At 37.9% G+C, this 26,390-nt stretch overlaps 2 protein-coding genes across 5 annotated transcripts; both read right to left on the bottom strand.

The window, feature by feature from the left end:
* Positions 1–1,121: 1,121 nt before the first annotated feature.
* Positions 1,122–6,180, bottom strand: LOC105343758 (Protein FAM59A). The gene is made up of 2 exons (XM_011451229.4): positions 5,676–6,180; positions 1,122–3,505 (listed from the first exon to the last, which is right to left on the bottom strand). The coding sequence occupies exons 1-2, from the start codon at positions 6,034–6,036 to the stop codon at positions 1,410–1,412; spliced, it is 2,457 nt and encodes an 818-aa protein (XP_011449531.3). The 5' UTR covers positions 6,037–6,180; the 3' UTR covers positions 1,122–1,409.
* Positions 6,181–8,801: 2,621 nt separating this feature from the next.
* On the bottom strand, positions 8,802–26,390 carry LOC105343761 (putative uncharacterized protein DDB_G0271606). 4 transcript variants are annotated; one of them, XM_034455506.2, is made up of 11 exons: positions 26,168–26,390; positions 16,974–17,186; positions 16,771–16,886; positions 16,594–16,685; positions 16,128–16,484; positions 14,858–15,181; positions 14,710–14,775; positions 14,469–14,561; positions 12,839–13,237; positions 12,374–12,541; positions 8,802–11,282 (listed from the first exon to the last, which is right to left on the bottom strand). In XM_034455506.2, the coding sequence occupies exons 1-11, from the start codon at positions 26,321–26,323 to the stop codon at positions 9,268–9,270; spliced, it is 3,999 nt and encodes a 1,332-aa protein (XP_034311397.2). In that variant the 5' UTR covers positions 26,324–26,390; the 3' UTR covers positions 8,802–9,267. The 4 variants fall into 4 exon arrangements, with proteins under 4 accessions (XP_034311397.2, XP_034311398.2, XP_034311399.2 ...); XM_034455507.2 differs by lacking the exon at positions 14,469–14,561 and having other exon boundaries at positions 26,168–26,389; XM_034455508.2 differs by lacking the exons at positions 14,469–14,561; positions 14,710–14,775 and having other exon boundaries at positions 26,168–26,389.

The raw sequence follows: 26,390 nt of genomic DNA, 5'->3' as shown, positions 1-26,390 counted from the left end.
ATGTGTACACCGACATGCATTGCCTTTAAATGATTGACAAGTTTGTGGAATTTAAGTATAGCCACTGCCTAATGTTGGGTATATCTGATTATTAATTAAATCCATTTTGTTTTAAACAAGTCCTAGATTTGTAAAACACGTGAAGTACAACTGTATGGAAAATGCGGCAAAATCAGAACTCCCCTCATGCGTAGAGCTTATTGCATGAGAAAGATCAAAGTACTCAAATTTCAGATGATCGGGCCCATTTTATATGTATTGAAAACGTGTTCATGATATGGCATTATTGCAGACACATTATGTCATTATCAATTAGTTTATAAGCACTTTTATATCGATGCCTTAAATGTAATAAAATCGTGGGAGGATCAGATATTTGAACCCTGACTTAGATTAACTATTGCATAGTTATTCCATAGTTATTCCATAGTTATTCCATAGTTATGCTCTAAGACTGTTTTTGTGTACATTTATATATACTTATTTTGAACCTCAAATACCAGTGAACTGGAGTGAATAAAGAATTGAAATTGAATTGAAGAATAATTCCCGCAAAAATTTGACTATATACTCTAATTTTAGTTTTCCAAAATATTATCATCTATAGACTGGATGAAAGATTTGCATATTTGACAATATTTGGCATAATACTAGTAAGGGGTCTCATCTTGCTGGGAGTGGTTGTTAAAATATTCGCTTGATAACATACACTTAAAAAGGGTAATCTTATAACTAGAATGTACAGTAATAATCATCTTTATTGTGTCGAGTGTATGACTTATCTTACATAACAAAACCTATCTTCCTTTATTCATTTTCAAAGAATTAAATCATTTTGAACATCATCAAGGTTCAAATCTATTGTTTAAAACAGGAGTAATTTCCCTTCATGTAAATATTTACCGCCGATTTTTTGTTTGTTTCACTTATGCCCTCCGACGTAAGAACAGTACAAATCGTCTTCTATTGTGTAGGTACTTTGAGTGAAATCCGTATCATTGTGGTGGATGCGTTTAGGTGGAGGGTCATTTTCACCCCCTTACCTTTACTTTTCTTTTTATTTCATTTTTATCCACAAAGGAGCGGCCCTTTGACCTGTTAACAATTTAAAAACGCTAAAAATTGGTTACCATCGTATTTAATTGGTTAACTTAAGAAAAAGAATAATACAAACATAAATATTTACGTATAAATCAAGCTGCATTGAAAATGTTATAAAATGCACTACCCTGCTGACAACAGTTATGAAGTAAACATAAATGTTACACGTCATATCACAGACTCACAGACAGACAGACGGACAGGCAGATACATGCAGTAATGAGTCACTAACAAAACAAAACATGATCCTCTCAGGAACACATACACACAAACTTTTTTATTCTAACATAAACGTTGAAAGTGGACGGTCATTTCTTTGGCCTCCAGCCATTGATAAAATCTACAATTTTTTTTATATCCAATGCGTTTAGTTCGGGGAAGCCCTCGTGGAGCAGGTTTTTGTCCAATGAGCACAGCAGTTGTCCGTCTATCTGTTCGTTGGCAAGCCGCTTCACGACACGGTCCTTCATGCCAATGTATCGTAGTGACCTTGACACTTCCTGTACACTAAGGTTGGAGAGGTCAGTCGGAGGTCGCCATCCATCGTCCAGATCATCGCCATATTCTGCGTAACTATACTCACTGTCGCCATGGTAACCGTAATCCCCTGACAGCACGGAGTCTTCCTTTCTGGTGTGAGACAACACTTCATTGATGCCGTTGGTTGACATTGACCTCTGATATCGCTTACTTCCGGGCTCACTCATAGCGTACAAAGACCTTCTGTCGTATGGCGCAGGCTCAAACAATGACAAACGGTGGCTGAACTCCCTGCCAGGGACTGATTCCTGAGGCAGTACGGGATCTGCTTGTTCATTGCGTGTATTCATATCATCGAAGTTAAAAACGTTCATCAAGTGGTTAAAGTGCCTCATGTTATGACTGCGAACTGTGGCATTAGCGTCCATTAGCAAGTTCTTGTGGGACCGAGATCGCATCCGCGTCAGTGAATTGAAGGGGTCGGCGTCCATTTTGTATTCATCAGCACGCATGCGTCTGTCACGAGTATGCGCATTGGCTGTTGTATGATACTGGTAATCCGCATTTTCCAATTCCTGTTTACCCAACTGCGTGACCCGTCCATCATCGGTAAAAGGAAAAAGTTTGTCAAAATCTAGCGGATCCTCTCCAGGAGATTTATAGCCGCTCTCTCTGTTTTTCATGGAATTTCTGGGAGCAATTGGTGGCTTACTGTGCAGCGCGTTGCGTTCTTTTTCTCTCCTCACTTGTGCTGGGCTCATGTAATCATCATCGTGCGTGTGATGCTTATAAGAACGACTATACTCACCCCCGGGTGGGCGTGGTGCCACCGGAAGTTCTTCATACAGAGGCTCGCGCTCCTCCGGGGACTTTGGAATTGGCGGGAGATTCCTGCCCTGGTATATTGTCTCCTCTTGTTGGTACGGCTGTGACGGCCGATACACAGGGTCACTGTCGTCTGCGTAATCTGGTTTTTTCGATTCAACATTTTCTTCTTGAGAAAGTTTTATTTCATTAGCAGCATCTTCCTCGTCGTCCTGCATGTAAGCCTCTAAATTGACATCACTTTTTGTCAGTCTCGATGAAAACACACCCTCCTCCTGCAGCTGTTTTAAACTTGCCCTTTCCTTTTTACCCTTTGATCGAAGGCTCAGTTTGTCTAGTATCCCAGGTCCTTTTGATTTTTTGCCGGTTTTTATCCGAACTGGAAGCTCCACATCTAACTCCGATGGCTTACTGTTCTCGTAGATTCTCTCCTCTGTATCCGTGACGATTTGCTCTTTTTTATGTTTGGCGTGACCTTTTGACACATCCTTTCGAAAATAAAGTTTCGCGTTAACGGGGATTTCCACGATCTCACTGTCTTCATGTACAGGATACATCCCCGCCACAATCGTCACTTCCTCTCTCATACCCTCTATCATTATTTGTCCACTTGGCAGCACACCAGAGTCGGGGTCTGCATGAATTAACTGCGCGCGCACCGGAAGCGAAAAAGAGGCGACTAAATCCTGAAGTTCGTACACAGAATCAAAGTCGTTGTTGGTGAGGTCCGCTACAGGACTGAACACCCCTGTCATGATAAGTGGAATCATCACCTCACGAGCACTGGAGTCGAAGCACTGGAGGTACTTCAACTCCTGGTCCTTCTGAGAGTGCTTGGACGGCTTGATGATTTTCTTGAAGAAATTTTTAACGTTTGATTTACTTTTCTTCTGATCCATGTACACAATACCCGTAGTAAGAACTTGTCCCGGAGACACTTCTAGTGGTACCCAGGAGCTGACTCCCCCGTCCACGCTCAGCTGGTAGCCTACAATGGAAGTCCGGACCAGGAACCGCCTGGGTTTGAGGTTAGCGATCGCTTGTATTGAGTCGAAGTATTCCACAGGGCGGCCGTCTTCTGGTAACACCTCAAACCAACCTGTAAATAGATATTATTGTATAGAGCAACCTAAGAACAGTTCTAACTTGTTAATAAAAAAAATGTCATGTAAGATTCTGCTTTTTGTGGATCGATGTATGTCCATAAAAGGTTTGGACGGGAACAGAGATAGTGCTGGTGTAGGTTTGGGGGGGGGGGACTGATAGTACTAGTGTAAGTTTGGGAGGGAACAGAGAAAGTACAAGTTTAAGTGAGATAGTACTACATGTAGTGTAAGTTTGGGCGGGAACAGAGAAAGTGCTGGTGTATGTTGGATTCTTACAACCAAAAGTTTTCGACTGTTGAGTTTATTCTGCAAAATCCACAAACAGTCAATCTTTTATATTTTAAAAGCTATTGCATATATATTATTAGATAGTAAAGTAACCGAAATGACACATAGTACTGTATAACTGATAATACAATCACTAGTACATCATTGGATAGTGACTGATAAACATGTAACAGGTGTCTTGGGAAGTAATAGATTAACGGTTATAATAATGAATGATACATGTAATATACCAGCATCTTACAGTTGTATAATATTTGAAAGTAACCAAATCATCGTTATATAAATAGTAACAGATTTAACAGTTATGTTATGAATTGGTTGCCGATCTTACAACTACCGTAACTCACAAAATCGTTACATTTGTACATTTTTATAAATGACAAGAAATCAGTCTTTTTTAAATTTTGATAATAACCGACCAAACGTATATTTTAGTATATTTACCGACATAAGAGAAATTATATTCCATGTTGTCCGATCTTATAGTACATGTAGCAGTTTATCATTGAACATTTTTATTCATAGATTGGTTTAACCATTCAGTATTTAACTCACCGGACCTAGATGGGTCACATATAATTTAACTTGGCCTTGAAAATATCAAGTGTGATATATCTTTTTGAAAATGTTTAAATAACTTTTAGAGGCCGGTTAAACATTTGATATAGATTGTGTATTAAATTTTAAAAATATTGCATATTTAATTTGGCAAAAAAGGGTCTATCTCCCAGTCTGAATACTTTTGAATGTGACGCAAACGGTTTTGAATTATATATGTAGAAAACAGGTTTTGTGACTAGGTGCGGGGATGTAAATAAATCATTGCAGGTAAATTACACTGAACGGGTACCTGCGACCCGTGACGTCAGAGGTGTCCCTTACTAAGATAGGGGTTGACCCGGCAGATGTGTATTGTTTTTTGTAGATAAACTCTAATCCCCCAAATGTCGATATCATAAGATAAGGAAACATGGGTTTAGAACAGTGGCGACTTTTAAAGTACATGTACATACAGGGGTAGAGATAGTGTACTTCTTTTAATAAAAACATCACTGGCGTTATTAAAATAATTGGCTCATTCCTCGTACACAGCAGAGTGCGACGATCGATTGTGATAATGTGATAATTAGAAACAACTGTTAAATGCCTACCTGTACTATTTTTATTCCTTTGACGAAAAAAGTAAATGGGACTCCAGATTAAAATCATAAACTCAGCCAATTTTGAGGGGAAAATAATAATTGTTGTGTTTCGGGGTTTGAGAGTTTTTTGTCATTCGTGATAAAACTAGCAAATTGATTCGTATCGCAAAAAATTCTCAAGCTATTGCACCGTCGTGTAGGCCTGGGAAATCAAGATGATTTGAAGTTTTAATTATTTAAATACACAGATTTCAATGGTTTTTACTCAGGTGTTTTAGAGCGTCGCTGGCAACCAAGGTAAAGGTGCATTTTTGTCATTGAGATTCAAGGGAGTATCGCCGTCATAAAAACATATGAACAAATTTGAATATGTATGTAAAAGGGAATTCAAAGGAACACGTGTTATACACAAATATCTTCTCTTTTTTTTAATTTATGAATTTTTGCACAAGAAGATCGATCCGTTGGTTTATCTCCGATGCCCCGTGCCGATGATGAAATATAGCTTATATGAGGTCGATCAAATTCTTTCCCAAAAATTAAATATAAACGTGTTGAACAGCATGCAATATGCTTATTTATGTCCTCCTTTATAAACAAAGTACATGTATACCAAACCTTATTTTTTTAACAAGATACATGTAATGGCACTAAAATGCAATACATTTTGAACTTTGTTTTTAAAGGATAAATAATGTAAGAAACAGGTCGATCAAACTGTAGGTGGACTAACCTCTCACAGAGGACCGGATCTCAGACCTCTTGTTGGCCGCCACGTACTCGCCGGACTTCCGGTCCCACACCATCTTTTTACAGACGACCATTTGATGAGTCTTCGTGTCCACGAAGTGGAGAATACTGTCTTCTCCATCGGTTACGGGGCGCCTCCATGTTTTGATGTATTTTGTCAAATCTCCCTCGTGATATTTAGCGACAAAAGGCAGGTGCCCGGTGGACAGGATTTCCCGTAGGAGTCTGGGTTTGTCCTCCCATTTGAACACTTTCTTAGGCCGGGGCAGGGCGCCTTGGGGGTCCATCCTGCCCCCACTACAGCGATCAGTCTTTCTCTCTCTCAGCTCTCCACCTGTCACCATCCAGAATCAGTCATTGATTTGACTACCTGTGTACCATTAAAACATGTGTTCCACCGATCAACCCATGTATGTCAGAACTTATTTACACTCCACACAATCACTAATACCCGTGTTCTGCCAGGTAAGCAAACACAAAGACTGATGTGGTTAATTGCCGAGATCTGTCCGAATGCGATTGATTTCGACCGATGCCTGCTCCAGGTATACAAACTGGGGGGAATGTCATTACAAGACAGTTACCTGACTGATTAGTTAATCACGGCTACCGCGATCTACCTGAGATCTACCTGAGAGTTCTTCAATCCCATTCCTGACGTTTTCGGAGATTTAAATTTTTGCCGTCTGTCCATTGACCGAGCGCGTTGATCCGTGATCGCTGTACACTACCGTGGACAGACACGACTCGGACTCTGCCAGCAGGGGCCTGTTAAATCACACCCTGTAATGACTTCTCCCCATTATCCCGGGGAGCGTAATTCCTGTCGTCCAAACCGGGAACAGGGGCCCCTGGTCAATAGGAACCTACCCAGCAAGCCGTTATATTTATCGCCGGGTTCGGGATCAATTGATCATCATTTGTAATGGCGAACAACTCTCACCAACATGCCCCAACATGACTGGGGTTCGTTTACAGAAATCCATAATCGGTGCCATAACCAGCTCCATTGCTGTTTGTCAACATTGAGCCGTTTGTTGACGAATTCTGTTCACATTTATCCAGGTTGTATGTTTACTGGAACATGACATAAATAAACAGCGTAAATTGAAACCTTTAAACATCACGTTTTGTATTGAAATATTGGTGACTTTGGCTGATTTAACAAAATAACCCCCCCCCCCCCCCCATGTTCTAGTTTAAAAGAACGGGGTACATAATGTCTGATTGTGATAGAAGCTCTTGATCCCACACAACATTCATATCCGTCTCACGGGAAACTAAAGTGAGCTATCAATCAGCATTTAATAAAAATATTACATATGCAGAAATATTCTTTGAAATTTTTTTTTTAAAACATCTCTCAATTAAATTCATGTTTTATCGATAGTTTTGTTTGTTTTGACAACTTGTAAAAATTGTACGAAAGCTGTGAAAGAATGCATGGGGAAACTGTATTTAAATTAACACGCATATAATTACAAAACATCACAAAAAAGGAATTTTAATTCCTTTCCGATTTTGCAATGACAATATGGTAAAACAAGGTCTTTGAGAAAATGTGAAAGATTGGAATAATTCTATCAAAAATCCAAATATTCGACGAACATATTTAATCAAGCTAATACATTTGTATACAGGAAACATTTGTTTAAGTATTATTTGTCAACCCGAAAATAAAATCAGTATTCTTCTACTTTAGAAGATATTTATCATTTCCATTGGTACTGCGTGACCACAAATGTACGGTAAATATGTGCAATCTCTACTTATTTGTCTTCGTATAGAACAGATCTACGTGTACACACATCTACAAAAAAATCCTCAAAAATACAGATCATATTGCTTTAATAGGGTTTAATCCTACTCTTTTTTAAATTTCTGTTAGATTAAACCGTTAAATCTTTACATATCTTTCAGACACTCATTTACTCGTTCTCACGAACAAACGCTTTGAAGATAACAGTATTACATATAAAATCCTTTGGCTGTCACATGGATGAGACTTTTGTACGTTCTGTAAATGAAGTTTATAGGGATTCTTGGTCACTTATTTTGACAATTTACATCGCGAATTGCAATGCATTTTTATACACGCTGTTTTTATATTCCTGTGAACAAAATAATCTGCTTTGAAGTTTGTCAGGTATCATAACATATTCGATCTTATGGTGTAAAAGACAATGGATTAAAACTTTGTGTTTACATATGAAATGCACCTCCTTACCTATCTGACCGTTTGGTGCTGAATGATACAGCTACTAGACATGCTAGACAAAAGGTCACGTGTATTTATTGTTTTATATTTACTGGAATGCATTACCACTACACATAGAGGCCAAGGACGTGAACATTTAACATTAAGAAGGTCAAATTCTTTTTTGGGTACAAATACAATGGATACTTCTAATACACTGACCAAATTCATATGATAGTTTTTTTTTCATCAAATAATTAACGCTTAAAAAAATCATGCCCGCCATTTTCCCCAGAGCATCATGCAATACAGTTTTAGTAAAAATAAATTATTTAAAAAAATCAGAAAAAATTTATTGTTTTAACCATTAATTTAAGAACCCGTTGAAAATAAGTTTTTTAAAGCTTTCAAGAGCTTTTGTTCGGTAATATTTACTGTGTTTATGTATATTTTAAAATTAACACTTTGTGGTGCTTTTAACTGAATACCACGTAAATTGAAATTCAATATAAAAGAAGAAATCCCTTTAAATGTAAGTCAATTTGCCATCTCTCTCTCTCTCTCTCTCTCTCTCTCTCTCTCTCTCTCCGATTATCAGTTCACATGATCCTGTTAGTTCTGAGAGATGAACTGACTGCCGACAAACAGACAGACAGTCAAACAAAGAACGTAACACCGCCAGTCTCTGAAATTGATATTACAGGGATTCTTTAGCATATCTTTATTAAACTAATACGTGTTGCAGGGACTTAATGTGTAAAACGGCGACAAGAGAATTCTCTTGTAGGTTTTTTTGTGTTGGAGGACACAATGATTCTCGTTTGAGGACAGGTAAAGATGAGTTAAGGCGGTCAAGCGGAAATAAATGTCCGGTTCTTGACAGCTTCCATAAAAAGATGGCTGACAACAAGAGACAAATTATTTGTTTTATTAGTTATACATTAAACAAAGAATTAATGTATCAATTAAATCAAAAAAAGTCTTTAGGTATCTCTCTTGTACGAAGACAAGAAAAACATTATAGCACTATCACAAACAAGAAACCAAAATCAAGAGACACCTCAAGGAAACAGGCTGACAATCTGAATTAATGAAAATAGTCTGCATGATAGAACATAACAAATAATGAAAGAAAAATCACTGAAAGTTGTGCAGGCTGAAACAAGTGGAAGCACAATCATAACCAACACACGAAACTGCAAGCATTCCTTATATACTGCCTGTACGACAAAGCATCGTCCAAATCTCGCCAAGTCCGGGATGATGTGTCGTCTGGGATTGAAAGGGCAACAACTCCGCCCATAGAGTCTTTTCTCGTTGAATTAACTTGATTCCTTTTGAAGGAAGTTTATCGTTAGAATCTGCAGGAGTTGTGACATCACCTGCAGTTTTTACACAGTTTCCTACAATTATTGTCCACGTACTCGTCTATACCGCACCACTGCGCCCACTGCGGGCACCGCACGTCCACGTCATCACACGTCTGCGGCCTCGTTTTCGCCGTTGAATTAGACTGAACGCCTATGTTATTAGGATTTTCATAAAGTTTTAAATTAAGATCTAGCAATGTCTGGGTCGGGAACGGCTCCGTGGGAGAGATGCTTGGCGGTCGCGTGGAGACCGAGTAGTACCAGCTGACGTCACTGGACGCCTTCACGCGCTGATACTGACCGGGCTGAGTTCCAAGATTACTGGCTAGGTTGATATTGGCTTGACCAAAGTTTTCTCCAATAAGAGCACTGCTGAACAGGTCCGTCGACTGTTGATGCTGGCGCCGCACGTCTTGATTAGTCGGCGACTTTGTAAAATGTTTTGGCTGATAAGTTTGCTGTTGAAAGTGTGTGTTGATATTGTGTTGTATTTGTTGTGGCAATGCTTGTTGTTGTCGTTTCGATGATAGAAGCACTGGCGGTGGATACGTTGCTTGGGTACGAAGTGGAGTGTTCAAATCAAGTGACTGGACCTGGACTTGTGTTTGTCCGAAAAAGCCGTTTCTTGCCTGGGTTGTCTGTCTCTGTTGCTGAAATTGTTGCTGTTGTAGCTGTTGTTGCTGAAGTTGTTGTTGTAGTTGTTGTTGTTGTAGTTGTTGTTGCTGAAGCTGCTGCTGCTGCTGTTGTTGTTGTTGTAGTTGCTGTTGCTGAAGCTGCTGCTGTTGTTGTTGTTGCTGTTGATGGTGGTACATGACTGGCTGTGTTTGTTGAACCACTGGTTGCTGGAAGACGATTGGAGCAGGTGTCGTCGGCCTGTACATCTGTTGGTGTGTTATGAAGTTCGGCTGAAATCCACTAGCCGCCGCATGGCTGTAAATTTGATTGGTCTGTATCTGGTTAGTCTGCTGAGACTGGTGAAGCTGTGCGTTCGTGTTTTGGTAGAGGATATTCTGGTTTTGATAGTTGTTGTAAAAACCGGCCTGGGGATTGTACTGGTTGACAGCATACGCACCCTGGTTCATGTAGCCTCTCTGGGGTGGTATAGTGGTCGGTTGTCGAATTTGCGGACGCATGGGTGGACGAAATGGAGGTTGTGTCGGGGGGCGCGTGGGTGGAGGAGTGGTGGTGGTGGTGGTGGTGGTGGTGGTAGTAGTTGGGGTAGTCGTAGTGGTGGAAGTTGTTGTACTGGTAGTGGTAGGAGTTGTCGTCCTTGGTTCCACGCCCTCTGGAAGGGGTTCCTGTATCTTTATGTGGGGATTTATTTCTCCGACTGGTTCCCGTTTCTTAAGGGGCTGTTTATTGAAGCTTAGTGTGGCTGGCGTGTGTCCACGAAATTCAATTCGCATTGTCGCCTTGGTTGGTTTGGGAGTTTGAAGCTCTTGTACTGGTTTTTGTCCTTTGATTTGATTGACTGTTTGACCCGACTGTTGGAAGTTCACGTGCAAGTTTTTTTCATGCATGTTTTGTTGACCAGACATGTCTACGCCCCACTGATTGAACACTGAAGTGGGCTGAGAGTAATCGACTGTTTGCTGCTGGTTGTAATTCACCTGCTGTTGTATTGGTTGCGGATTCTGAAAATTCTGGAATCCAGATTGTTGATACACTTGGGGTTGCTGCTGTGGTTTTTGGTACAAAACCTGGGTCTGCTGAATAACTTGAGGCTCCTGTTGGAAGACGGATTGAGGTTGCTGCATGACGTATTGTTGCTGATACTGCTGTGTTTGCTGGTTGCTAGATTGAATGGACATCTGTTGTTGATATCCTTGATCCACTTGAACACTTTGTTTGACGTTAGGTTGCTCCTGTATGATAGTCTGATGAATGTAGCTAGGTTGCTGATTGTTCTCCTGTTGCACGGTTTGTTGCTGGGTGATGCTTGATTGTTGCTGGATCTGAGATGTCTCCTGATATTGGGTCCTGGTTTCCTGGAACTGCTGGCTGTTGTCAGTTGCTAAGGTTTCTGAAAAGATGCATTGTTGCCAATGATAATTTCAAGATTTCAAATCAGAACAATACACCGGCGTTTGAAATTACGAATGTGCATCCGAAGTTCTTGGATAAATATAGATTTGTTATTATTGGAATTCATGCAAAGTGCAGATTTTTCAGTCATTTTTTTAAACGATAGCAAGGACCCTTTTAACGAGCATATTAAACATAAATGTATTTTTTTTTCTTCAGACCAGTAACTACCGATATCTGAATAATTAAAAATTAAAGTTTATACTATAGTTCAAATATAATAAAATTGATGAAAGCATCATGCCACAAACATGTAACAACTTAGGAAATAAAAGATAAGCATTAAATCGAGGCATTTGTCCATATTTTTTTTTATAAACTTTCGGAAAGTTTATTTCTTTTATTTAAAAAAAATTGCATACTTGTAATTGTTTGTCAATTTGATTCATATACTTCTTATGCATATAGCTATCTATAATAACCAAATATTGTAATTTTTTGAAGATTGGACAAGCTATTTCAATATGTAGTGAGCAACCAAAATGTTCTGGGAAAATTGTGTGATCTTAAATATGATTATAGCACCAAGCACGTAGTATCGTTATATCAGGGAGTAATCCTACCCTTAAATCTTGGCAAAAACAATATCATTTTGACAAATCAATTTTCCAATAATTATTTACTTTGTTCTTCTAAAAAGAAGGGACAATTCTTTAAAAATTTCAAAACGTCCGGGGCTGATTCTACGTGCATTAGCAGCATTACAGCGTGCATAAACGTGCATAGAGCGCAACACAAAGACATTGAACATCGCATGCCAAAATATATACAGCGGATTGTTGGAATCCGAACAGAGTTATCATGCAAATGTACTCACTCTCTTCTCAACACGTGACCAGGGACCTTAAAAGACAATCAACTACATTACTAAACACATAGAACTAATTGGACAACATAAATTAACGGAATATATTACTGCTACACAATGTAAAAGTGCGATTAAAAGCATGCATGTAAAGTTAACCAATCTATAGAAAAAATTTCTAATAATGGAAGTCTACGCTACCGGAAACGGAAACTAACACAGACCTGCGACAGGAAGTGGAATTATGGGAGGGGGCGGGACGTAGCAGGACTTGCACGTCCGCCGACAGTTCTCGAAGACGTAGGTGTTTCTATCACAGTAGACCTTCCAGTACGGGCAGTAGACGTCCTTGTCCACGCAGTCCGGGGGGAGGGTCGTCAGGACCGGAGTCGCTGAAACAACCCACAGTACGGCGTCAGTTAGTACATCTTTACATTCAGAGATTAACATCAAAACACAGTCTGTAAAAGCTTAATATTAAGTCAATTACATGTTTTCATTGATAATTTTCATAATCAAGAAAATATATCTGGAATGAAAAAAAAACTTTAAATATCATTATGAATTCAAATATATTTTTCGTTTCTTTTAATAGTTATCAAATGAGTACGAAATTCTAAAACTATAACACTGTAACATAGGTTTACACAGACACCAGTCCCGTTTCTACAAGAACTAGCCATACTCACGGGGTGTGGGTACTGAGGGAGGGAGAGTAGTAGAGGGAACTAAGGTACGGGAGGTAAACACAGTTCGGGAACGGAAGGCCGGGTTTTTCCGCTCTCTAGCTTGCCCATTGCTTGTTGCAGCGTGTGCGACAGATATTTGGTTTGCTGTCTGTTTCGGAAATTGGCTTGTCTTCAATTGTTCCCCTGCACTGGACTCTACAATGTTGGACACTGTTTTCTTCTGACCGGAAGTGGTGACCTGGCTAGAGGAGTGGGCCTTGAAGATGCTCAGTGACGAGTGCTGTCGCTGGCGAGATCGCAAGGCGCTAGAGGAGGCATGCTGACTCTCTAACCCCCTGGCGCCCCCAAAACGAAAGCTATCGGAGGCTGTCAGCTCTACCGGGTTCTGCTGCGCTGTCTCTGTAAAACAGGACACCGAGCTAGTGAGCATAATATGCGCACGCAAAGAGATGAAGCTGTTGTCAATTCAAGAATCCACAATGACAGTGTACAATGGACTATGATAACAAAATAAAAGCTGGCAAATGCTGTAGTAAGAGCTTTATGAAATCAGCATATTAATTTTATTTATAGAACAGTTTTGGTACAATGTCGCTCTGCTAAGAGAGATAACTCTTCTTAGATAAATTTTCAGTGTCTAATCCCTCTAAAACTGGATATTTCCGTTTATAATACCATAGAGTAACTATTTCATAAACAAATACAATTTGAAACAGTTTATATCGCTTGTATGTATTTTTGGTGTTCATTTTCTCCAGACTTGGCATATTACTGCTTATATCGCCGTACTAGAGGGACTATTTCTTAAATATATATACACTTTGAAACAATCCTTCGTTCTTCATCTTCGTGAATTACTTGTAATACCAGAAAAAGTCATCAACGCGGTTGTTAAAAGCAAATTTTAAGACATATAAATGTTACGGGTAATGTTAACTTCGTATTAAAACACAAGATAATCTCACACCAACACCTACATGAAAAAAAAATCTGCACAGTCATGCCCGATCATTTTAGTTTCTAGTGAGCGAATTATGACAAGTTCTGCAATACATGGAGGTAATAATTTTACATTATATATGAATATTTTATCAAAATAAATAATTTGAAATTTTGGTGTATTCGAAATTTAGGGCTATTAACCATTTGTGTAGACCTTAAGCATACTCTTTTGTATCTTTAAAACGAACAAAGACCTATATCTTTGATGACCAGCGAAATGAATGACAAAACGAACACCATCTACGAGCCGTTAGGAGGGCCTGGCTAATAAACTTGACAGGGGTCGCCGTTTTATCGCCCCCTCTGTGCATGCTGTTAAATGCACGACTAGTTCCAACTGGAGAGAGCCGCGTTCTATCCCATCAAAATGTCTGAAAGTCACAACATGGACACTAACTATGGCACAGTTATAGGCAACATATTTCTTAATTTGTTCTTCTAATATCATGAATAAGTCTGAGTGCGCAGGGAATTTGGTGCAGAATAAAACACTACTTGAAATGGGGTGCGAGGAATGTAAAAGATTGAGGGTTACAGGGTCAGTATTAATTCGATGGTTGAGGAGGGGGACAGGGTGAGGATGGGGTAAATCGGGGAAAATAAACACACGAACCCCTCCCACTTTTACCTGGTTTTTGTACTTTAAGATCAGTTACTTTTAAAGATGGGCGGGCATTTTCTCTGGGAATCGCTTTTACCCGTCTGTCTTTTAATGCTTTTTCTGCAAATTAAGAGGAATCCTGTATATTTAGGCAAAAATCCTCTGGAGGTGACCTCGATCAGGCAAAATTGCTCTATTGCAACTCAATCTAATGCGCAAAGAACTTTCACTAGAACTTAGATACTTCGGAACTAAAAGAGAAAATTACCTCTTTGAGACACCGAAACTAAGGATGAGTTTGGTTTGTAGGTAAATTTCAAGACGTTTCCGGTACCTGAAATAAACGTGATGATGTTAGAGTCTCTTGTTAGAACGTGGTGCCACCACCATGTTAAATCTACCGTGTTCTCTTTTACCTATCGTGGACATTCTGTTTTTACTGGGTTTAAGCGGCCTCATGCTGGTGACGGTTTTCTGTACGGACGATAGTCGGGGCTGGGGGTTCAAAACAAACATCGGCGCCTTGGGCGTGGTGGTGCTGGGTTGCCATAGCTGCAGGGAGGCAAACCGATTTCTTGGGCGTTGAAAGGTAAAGAAATTCGCTTCATGCGTGTCGACTACCGGCTGTCGGCGTGACTCTCTCTCATTCGTGATATGAACGTATCTTCTGCCCCCAACTTCTGTTCTGTCGTCCGTCGGTCCGCCACGCGAACTCGAAAACGAAGACATCATCCCATTTCCTATGAGACAACAAATAATCGTCTTATAAAAGCACCTAAATTGAGAGCATGCGCAACCTAGGTAACACAGTTAGAGGAAACACAACACGGGGATTATAAACGACACGGGGGTTGTAAACGACAAACAGATGATTTCATCTACGACATAGAGTAAGGTCTAATTTACAAGGCCCTAGCATTTACATCGCTTCCTGCCAGAGCCGGTATCAATCAGACAATACCACCCGCTTCTCTAAGGCAACGTTGTTTAAGCAACAAAGCAGACACAGCAAGATAAAAGCAGACGCTAAGTAAACGCGGTAAATTGCATACATCCATATTAACATCGCTGATGCAAAATCATCACCGCCGTTTCTAAGTAAGCGTGACCGTTGTCTAGAAAGTAAAAATTGGTTGATTTTTAATTTACTATTTAATGCTTATTGAACGTGACTGTTGCTATGACGACACTATGGCTGCTCAGTAAACATGGTGGTTTCTCTAATGTCAGTATGGTATTAGTGTACACCGTTTGGTTCTGCCTTGTTCGAATACTTCCGGTGTTGGTTTTACTGTTACTATATCCCGGATTGTCGCTCCGATGTTCCCGACTCTCCGTGTGTTTGTCCGTCTCTGGCAGGAGGCTACTTTTCCCAGAAAACCTGACACAACCTCTGTCACCATCAACAATGGTTTCTCCAAGATACCTTCAGTTACCGTCTAACCCATTCAACTTCTGAATACGAGGTTACAAAATATGCATGCATGTGCAGTGGGGTTAGAATTCTAAGATGAACGACACTAAACAAAGAATGCATATTATTGAAATCCGTGTTAAAATATTAAATATAACTTTTCATTTATCAATCTTGATTATACTAATTGAATATACAAGATTATATACATTTAAAATAATAATGTGTAAAACATTGCAAGAAGTCCAAGAAATAAAGGAAGAAATTCTCACTAGAGTTAGATTTTTGGTCGAACTCGGAATTCCGGTTAACGGTGGACTCCGTTGATGGGGCATGGTTCCACTTTCGAGCCGGTTTGGGGGTGGTCACCACTGGGTCCTTTACCCAGGCGACCTGCGCCTTGGACGGTGCTTTACCCACCAGCAGCGTCTGTTCGATAAGTTTCTGCTGCGTGCGCAGCTGTTCCTCTAGCGCCCTCTGCTTTTTGAGCGTTTCTTGGATCAGGGCCTGTTGTTTCTCCAGGGCGGACCGGTGTTGTTGTTCTAGCTGTACTGGCTGTGGCATGCTGGGTACCACGGGGGGAGGAAGTGTGGTAGTGGGCGCGGGTAGAGTCGGCGCCACAGTCTTTTCTGTAAATTTGATTTTTAGCTGTTGTACAAGTGATTGAATTTATGGATGTAAAACTGTATACTACTCACGCATGAAGACTTTATCTGTACATGTACATCCTGTTAGTACCTGCGCATAGCTTGTCTACACAAACTTCCGTTGCTCCACATTTCTCGCAAGCTCCGCCCTTTGAGTAAGGAAGATCCCCGAATGTGTTTCCCCTAAAACATATTATGTGTGTAGTGGTTATACTACACCCGTGTCTTTTCATGTAATCATAAGTCAGAGTAGGAAACAAGCGCTTACTTTGGGTCGTACAGACAGTAGAAGAACCAGGCGCCGGGAATGAACTCCTCCGGCATCGTCAGCTCAGTACACTTCTGTACGGCACAGCCCACTCTCTGGGTCTTTGACCAAACGAGCTAAAACAAATGTCCAAACCAATGTTAAGCAATTCATTTAGTGTGATATTGATATGTATGAGGGGGTAATTCTTAACCACCTAATACCTGAGTGTAGCTGCAAGCCTCGGCGCAATCCCCTGACATCCGCCATGAGTAGCGCTCGCTGTACCAGGCGTCAATGGCCCGCTCTACCAGAATATTGTCCGGAAGTTTGGTCTCAAAGTAATACATGTTCTCCCCGTGACTGCCATATCGAAACTCGTAGATACAGTTCTTTGTCCATTGCGCAGCTTCCGTGGCCAGATTTTCGTCCCAAACCTGAAATAGTAATTGTTTTTGGTGATTGAAATTTTGGTGTTCGTTTTGATCAATATGACCCCCGCCGCCGCCACACCCCCCTCCCCCAATGTCTTGTGATATTTACACTGCCCGTCATAACTGCCGTGTTGTGATATCTGTCTTGTTATGATATCTACAGTATGAAATATCTACCGTGTCGAGATATCTGTCATGTTATAATTTCTGTCGTGTTTTGCTATCTGTCGTTTTTAATATATGTTGCCATGTCTTTTTAATTCAGTATCAATGTTTAAACCGAAAGAAATGACAGACTAATGGCATTTATTGTCGCTTTAATGAATTCAGAGTCGGTACGATCGGCAGTGATGTTTGTCTGTAGTTCTCGACTGATATACCACCATGCCGCTCTCAGACCACGGACAGCGCCATGAACACGTTATAATAACTAGCTGGTTGACCAAGCATTAAAACATGCGCCATGTTTGATCTCCCGGCCAACAGCTGGTGTGATTAGTTGGACATAGGTAAACCACGCGGCGGTGTTTCCAGAATAAGGTGGCACTGTCATTGGCAATAACGCCATGTTGGACACTGTATATTGACAGTGTCACCACCAATATATCCGTGCCTCATTCACGGACACGCGCACCCAAGAGTTTACACGTACTTTCAATAGTATTGCTTTAATTTTATTTTAAAAAACATTAAATGCTCATTCTCCATTATTTTTTTTCCAATTTACTTATATTTGGGGATAAATTTGCGTTTACCTAGAAAGTTGTTTTGATTAGAGAAACTGAGTCTTTTTGGATTAAATTCAATTGTTACTCTTATACGCAAACTTAAACTGACTGACTGACTTAAATTTTAACTCCAGTACATGAACGTTCTACACTTACTTAAAAAAATGAAATATATATACCGAGATCGACGATCTCATAATTCTGTAATTTGAAATTGACATGTAAAAAAGATGTATTGTACAGTTATAGAATCCAATTTATAAAAGGAAAATATGTTCCCATTTATTGACACGGTTTGGTTTTCTTTTACGTTCATTTCTTTCCATAATCTCTGGAGTAAGATATTTTACTTACCAAAATGACAATTACATAATTATTTCAAATACTGTAGATTCCTTACTGAATGCGCGGAATAATATTAGCAACATTTACAACAACCTTTGTTGAATCTAAAATTTAACTATAAAATTGTAAATGAAAAATGTTTGATGTCTGTCATTTTATGTTTTCGCAATTTGACACAAAACGGCGGATTAGCTAAATTACGTATACGCGTAAAATACAAAATGCGGAATCTACAGAAGCTAACAGCTATGAAACAGTGTCCACTCATTATACCACACAGAATCAGAGTCTTACTTGGTCAACGAGGCTTCGATGACCGATAATTAGCAATACTCATTAACAAATAAACCACTCGGACCGATTTCCTAGTGAATGCTAGAATCAGGAACCGATCGCACTAATTAGACGGTTATAAACGATCTGTTACGGTCCTTAATTCCATTAATTATAGCGCGAGTTAACAATGCCGTTATTGATTTCTAGTACTTATAAACCATGTTTTATTCATTTTTCCATAGAAATGTCAGTAAAGTCTTTATATTTCCCTAGCAAATGATTAAATTTTTTTGTAAAGTATTTTAAAATACAGAATATATATGTCTGTAATTAGAACGTAAATAGAAACTGGTCTTAAAAATTAACAAACGTAACTTGACATGGACGGACTCATTAAACTTGAAGTTGAGTACCGATTTGTTCTTTTTTTTCCAAGTTCAAGGGGGAACTACTCCGCGTAATATCATCGGTATTAGACCAAATTTGAGTTTAACCTGTGTATTCCTATGACATATCAATATACATCATTATCTAAACAAACCGTCAGTAATATTAGTGTCAGATAGCTCCAAACTGCAAGAAGCCTAGATACAGCAATTAGAGTTGGAACACAGATTGAAATAGATTGTGATGTTCCTTATTGTCTGTGTTACTGTTGAGAGAGAGAGAGAGAGAGAGAGAGAGAGAGAGAGAGAGAGAGAAATGTTATTATTCAAAATCAACTGCACAATATGCTAAATTTACCGCAAACCTACATATATAGCTGTCATCCCCCGCGCTCTTGCGTACATAAATAGAAAGGTGACAACTGTAGCGGCGACAAAGAAACCAAACAAAAATGTATATCTTACAGATATACCACAAAATATAGCAACCAAAAAGCGTATACAGCACTCTAAATATCACAGAACGTCATTTAAGGAGGCCGACTTTAGTTTGCATTGCGCATGTTTTTGCGCATTCTAATATAATACAGTTGATATATACTTTTTATGAATTTTTTTCGATATCATTTATAAAATTGAACACAATAAACAAAATACAGATAAAAATATTTAGATTTTTAAAGGAAATTTTTATTTTTAACACGAGTTATACGTTGTGCGGTAGGGGAGCATTGCTATTGCGCTTTTATGACGTTATGATAAAATGAAGCTTTGTAGGAGTACGTTATAAGAAATAACATAAAAGAAAAAGAAAAAATTGTACGCTGTTGAAATTTTATATACAGAATGATGCTATCCTCGAGGACATTTTCCTCATTTTTGGAATGAATCCATTATACCAATCATCATTCGTGATGATCCAAATATATAGCAAAATTTGGTGCATTTTAATATTTTGAGATGGCCCCCACTAAAAACAAGACGGTAGAATTTTGTGTTTTTTACATATAAGGTGGGAAATGATATTACTAATCATATATAACAATTTGAGAAAAAAAGCTATTGTATTATTTTTTTAAACTGCTTTGATGTGCGGAAAATGACAGTTTCCTACATATTCCTATAGTAAATGTACCTCTATTTTGAGATGATCCCTAAAAAGAACCAGACGGTCGATTTTCATGAACCTTCGCAAATAAACTAGAATTGGTTTAAATTACATATGGTTAAAAAATAAAGAGTTATGCTATTGCAGTTTATCCGCAAAAAACCCAAATCGGCATCCTTAAACAATAAAATGCTTTCTTTGATGATTCATTCGGGATATGAAGGTAGCGACATTGCAGAAAAAATACATAACCCGCGTTAGCGGGTTATATTTTTTTCTGCAATGATCGCTGCCTTCATAACCCGAATTAATCATCAAAGAAAGCATTTTATTGTTTATATTAACATCTTTCATTTAGCTAATTGATAAATTGATTAAGAAGTAAGTAAAATTTACTAAATTACTGTTAATGTACGTAAGTACGTTAGCTAAAAGAAACAAAGCCAAATCGTCTCCTGTGAGACTTTGATTCTGACATCGTCATGATTATTTCGTGCAGTCCGTGATTTTTCCAAGGTTGTTGTAGGTTTGGACCAATCGATGAACAGGGCGTGTCAATATATGTCCTGTCATTTTCTTGTCAGTTTCAGCCGCTGTAGATTTCGGCCAATCGATAAACGGGGCGTGTAGATTTCAGTCTGGCTGTTTCTATAGAGCTATGAATTAACTATAAGTTTCCGTAAGAAATAGAAGGAATAATACTTGGTAGATGTAAATATATAGAAAATTAATGACATCCAAAATAGAGATAAACAAAAGCGGTAGACAAAAAGATAAAACCCATTCAACAGTGCCAGTAAACAACAGCTTCATAAACTCTACGGGGACACAATGTCAGTCGACAAGGCAGTTAAAATGATTTCATTGAATACGATTGTTGCTGTAGTGTATACTAGTATTCTAATATAGGAATAACAATTTTTGTCCGACTATGATTTGTTAAGTCGTACGGCATGTTCTTGGGGATCATAGTTCCCTTTTCATAATAAACTTGGCGACATAAAAAATAAAGATATATATCATTGACATTGTGTAATGAGATTTTACCAGATCTTTTGTCAGGAATATTTTTATAGACATTAGCAGACGATCGCCTCTTAACGTCATGTCAACGACGTATCGCCGTAGTGTACCAATCAATAAAAACCTTATACATTTAATAGTTTTGAAGGAATAAAACAGCGAACAAATACCATGCAACAAATAACACGCTATGGTTTCCCAGTATGATATAGAGAACACCCTGAATTGTGGTTCCCAAATGCAAAATGTAGGCAACAACATGTAACAAAGCCCATAAAAATCAATTGTCACGTGAATATATTTAAATGGCGTATCTTAATAAGAATCCACAATATCCAGGTAATGTTCTAGAAAAAAATTGAAATACGAACATATTTGTATTTGTGTATTTTAAAAAAATGTACACTGCTTATCTTGGTTTGCTTTTTTAAAATTTAATTGCTTTTTTAATTGAAATAGTCTCTTTTTGTTAAAGGAAACCTATACAATATATAGGGCAAGTTTATGTTGTTCAATTTGATAAAGTATTATAGTCTGTCCCAGTATATTGTTTCCATCACATTTGGACGATTATAATGAAAATACACAAACCTGTGTAAAAAGAAATAAACATTGTTTGAACCCTGATGTGTTTATGATTATTGAGTAATTAAGCAAAATGTAAATCGAGGATACATGTATCTTGGTGCGAAGTACATGTATAATTATTCCGATGGATTCAGGGACTCTTTCATGTATCAGGTCATACTTGTAACATCAAACACAGCTTGCAAGTGGCTCGCTATTCAGTGTAAAATGGCAAACAACTAATCGAAAACCGATGGATTTCAAACTGACAATTTGGGTGTTTCCCTTTTATCTTTTGTCATCGAACGTTTTTAGTCAGACGTGCGTATTTTCGCGAATTTTCGTCAAAATACGTCAAAACATGGAGGTAACGGTAACTTCTAACGACAGACAATATATGTGGTTAGATATGGCTATCGGGCACCTCGCTCGAGTGCGCGGTACATTATTCATTTTGTTGTGTGGCTCTCAGTTTCTTGGAAGCTGTTACTTTTCTCAAAGAAATTTGTAGTTCACTTTTTCTTTGAAAGTTGGCGAGGTCTTATTCCACATCACGAACGTTGAAATGTTTTAATGCATGTTACATCTGAAAGTATCCAAAATTCTTCTTCTACTTGAACCTCACCATGCGATAAACAAGAAACAGTTAGTTGTTGATTGTTCCAACACAGACTGCTGGAACGGTGGCTGGACCGACTTAAAAGAACGTTCATTTAACAGTTTCCTTCTGGACTAAAGTGAAGAAATCGGACGCATTCAAAACTTGACCGTTTGATTATTATTTTCTGTGGACAATAAGCAAGAATAACCTTACGATTAGATCTGTCCGTGGTTTCTTCTCACGTCATTTTTAAAAGTTTTCGTGATTGATACTGTAAGCGGCTAAACAGTTACGTCCGATAACTGTTGTTATAAACGACGCATTAATTTATATTTAACATCAGCTAAATCTATAAGATAAAAATTTAAGTTTCGCAAGTTTACTTAACACTGAAAACAATTTCAATAGTCACATAGTTAATTTTATATAAACGGTTTACAAATCTAACTATAGTTAACGAAACTTGATCAGAGTTAACAATAGTTTTATTCGAATAACATGCATTTGTTCTAAAACTTAGTTTTAAGTCTGTAGTCTTATATTGCGTTTTTTAAATAAATAGTCGCGGTAATATTATACATTTTATGCATGATTGTGAGGGAACTTCCCCCATGAAAAAGCATATTTCCCGAAGGCAACGGCCTAGGGAAATATGATTTTTCGGGGGGGGGGGGGGGTTAATCTTTATATTTCCCTCACATTCACGCAATAATTTGTATATTTTACCGAACGACAAGTGATTATTATAAATAGTGCCTATTTGGGAGGGTAACAGTCTGAATGTCTTAATTTTAGAGAAATTATTGTTGCTTTAATATAGAAATGATGTGAATTCTACGGCGAACCGTACGCGCATAATATACGCGCATGTAACAATTCGTTGTGTTTCCGTTGCCAAGTGTGTTGCTAACGCTGAGGGAAATAGCGTATGCTCATCCTCAAGATATTTTATAAACATGGAATGAATATTCGAGGGGGTGAAATATGATGAAGAATATTACGACGACAGAGAAAGATGAAGTTTTATTGCCCTGGCACATGATTGTCTACAACCAATCAGATGTCGCGTTATGTAGAATAATCATATTGAGGTAAAATAATTCAACTTACAGATATGAATCTTTATCTAATCGCGATATTCATTGCTAACATTTATTTACATATTCAGATTATCAATCATTTACAATATATCATACCATATGGGGAGAAAATTATACTTAACGAATTGTTAGCTTTAGTTTAAGGTCCGTAGCTATATTTTGCCTTCAATAAACCTTTTTCATCAACTGGTCCATGTTTTTTCTCATTTTTCCAGAGATATCCATCAGTGAAGAACAAACAAAATGAAAAAAAGGGGAATGTCAAATATATCTTTATTGAAACAAATTTCGTATTAGGGGAATCTCTTATATTTAATTCATTCGAAACTTTTTTGAGCAGATTGCAATTGCATAAATTTTTTTTACCATCCGAGAACTTTAATGATTTTGGCAAAGCATTTTGGAATAAGCCGTTGCCTAAATTAACCTGACGAGATAGAAAATGCGTTCCAAAATCAGAAATCTCGAAGGATTTCTCATTCTATGGAGAGAAAAAAAAAACGAAGTAAATAGAAAAAATCGCAGGACAAGGGACCCTGGGACCGAACAGAGATAGGCTTTTCTCATGAACACCCTGATGTTTTTTTAAATATAAACAATTTTTCTGAGGGGCTGGAGGTTTATTTTTATTTTCAGTTCGTTTTTAGCACCTAATTTAATTCCCCGAGCGAGCAGAATAATCTAGCTTGCATGGTTAGGTGGTGTACGGTACGGCAATAGCGTACCAAAACGTTGATGTTCACCTTAAGTTTAAAAGATTCTCAAAGATATTAAAGAAAACTGTCACATTATGTACAGTTAATATGATTTCTTGAGTATTAAATTTGAAAACAAAGTAATATAAGTAAACTGAAAATTGTATCAAAATTAAATTGTGTGGTTTTTTATATTCATCTATATTATATTTATGATTTATATGTCTTTTTAGTTTTAGTTATTTATTTCTTATTTTAAATTTTGAGCAATTTTGATGACAATTATTCAAGTATATGACAAAAAATAACTATTTGCAAGCAACTTGCAGATGTTGTTTACAGATTTTTTTATCAAGATATAGAGCCAAGTGTGTGTATTTGAGGGTTTGATACTTTAAAGTCACAATAGAACATGCTATTTGACAAAAGGCAATTGTAAATTATAACACTGATCAGGACAACGGATATTGTGCTAGGACATGAAAGCAATCACTGTTTACAGTGTTTCGGGTAATTAGTGAATCCATGTAATAATGTAATGACGTATCCGCGGGTTCTTTTGAACCTCCGGACCCAACAAGGACAAATTCAGGTTACATTGCACGCTCGGCCGCCTCTCCAACCGTTCAGCTTGGACGGTTTTGGTAGAATTTTCTCAACAGTAAATGTATTTTGGTCGTGACAAGTAGCCATCATTTGAGGGGTAAACACTGTCAATTCTCCACTGCGTTTCCGCCACTGATTTATGGATCTTTGACGGGCTGGCCAATGGTCGCCATAGTCCGGCCTCATAAAATAACACAATTTCTGAGAAGAACAAGTCTTAATATCAAGAATCTTTTAAAACTCAATTAATTAAAAAAGGGATTTTAAAAAAAAAACCAGGGCTTTGATAAATATGCTGAACATGAATGATCTAAGACGCTGTCTCTGAAAGGCTCAGTTCCTATATCACATTCACAAACTCTTAATGATAGCAGAGTCAAATCGCGCCACAAATTGTCATTATTATAATTTGTATTATCCATTTAAAATAGGCACATAAAATGTAAAACATATCCATACATTTGTGCACGTTGTCTAATACGTAAGATGGTCGGTAAATCGTTGGATATCTTAACCACAGATTTGCCATGCACACAATCATTTAGGAACTACACTACAATTACAATTAAATTATGTTTATTGGTGAGTCAAGATAGCAATATGCAGGATATCGTGAACAACGTGTACAATGTGTACATTGTGTACAAAATGATGGTTACTCGTATATCTTATACATTTTAAAATTTATAATATCCGAACATACATTTAGCATTATTTATTTATTTATTTATTTATTTATTCATTTATTTATTTTTATTTATTCATTTGTTTATTTCATTTTTTATCTAAAGAAGTATTTATCTTATCAGTTTATTTAATTATATGACTTCTTGCATAACCTTTACACCCCTACCATATTAAACAAGTAAACCATCGCCCTTGTGTGTGAAATCCCTCACAAAAGGGCGCAAGATATGCAAGCACCTTGTCTTTACTGATTTATACGGATGTTAATTTGCGCGACCCTTACACGAAAACATGTGTTTTGTAAGCAGATAAAGAAATATGATGGATGTGCATTGCTTGTGATTATTCTATCGCGTAACCCTTTGTTCTCCTTAGATTGTTTTAATACATTGTATTATTCCTATAAACAGTATAATAGATGTAGCTTTCATAGATTGTATAAATTATCTCTTTTACCATTTTTTTCCTCAATTTTATATGACGATAAGCGAGTTTTTTTTCGATACGACATAAAATTATGACTATATTTTGGTATAAATAATAATATTTTATGCAACATAGCATTTTTGCTTATGTCTGTTCAGAGTGTCGCGCTATGTATTTTTGCTGTGGTTAGATAAAAGCAAAAAATACGAACATTGGCGTGAAACAAGGAGATCCACTCTCCGCAAGTCGATTTATGTTAACCGTTTGCGACACCTTATTTACTCCATATTTTTTTGTCATATGAAATTTTATAATTTCACCCTTCCTTTCTGGTTCATAGATAACTAGTGCTTAACAAATTCTATTGTATTCTATTCAACAGAATAGGCACACAAAAGGAATTCTACAATATATATCGTATTGTTCAGCATCTTACCAATTTCTTCATGTCTGACGCCATCTGAAGCTGTCTATATCCATTATGAAGTTTAAGCACTGTATCTTGTAGCGCCACATCTGTGATTTGGCATTTGATGGTTTGTAGAATTAGAATCAGAGATAATCCTGACAATGGGAGATAGACGGGAAACATGCTAGCGCTCGCGGAGCAGGCGATGGGACTGACTAGATGGCCAAGTGTCACGATTGATTGGATAAGA

This window comes from Magallana gigas, chromosome 7, assembly GCF_963853765.1.
Source record: "Magallana gigas chromosome 7, xbMagGiga1.1, whole genome shotgun sequence".
Classification (NCBI taxonomy): domain Eukaryota; kingdom Metazoa; phylum Mollusca; class Bivalvia; order Ostreida; family Ostreidae; genus Magallana; species Magallana gigas.
The sequence above is the reverse complement of the archived record's forward strand: the minus strand, read 5'-3'. Positions and strand labels throughout refer to the sequence as shown.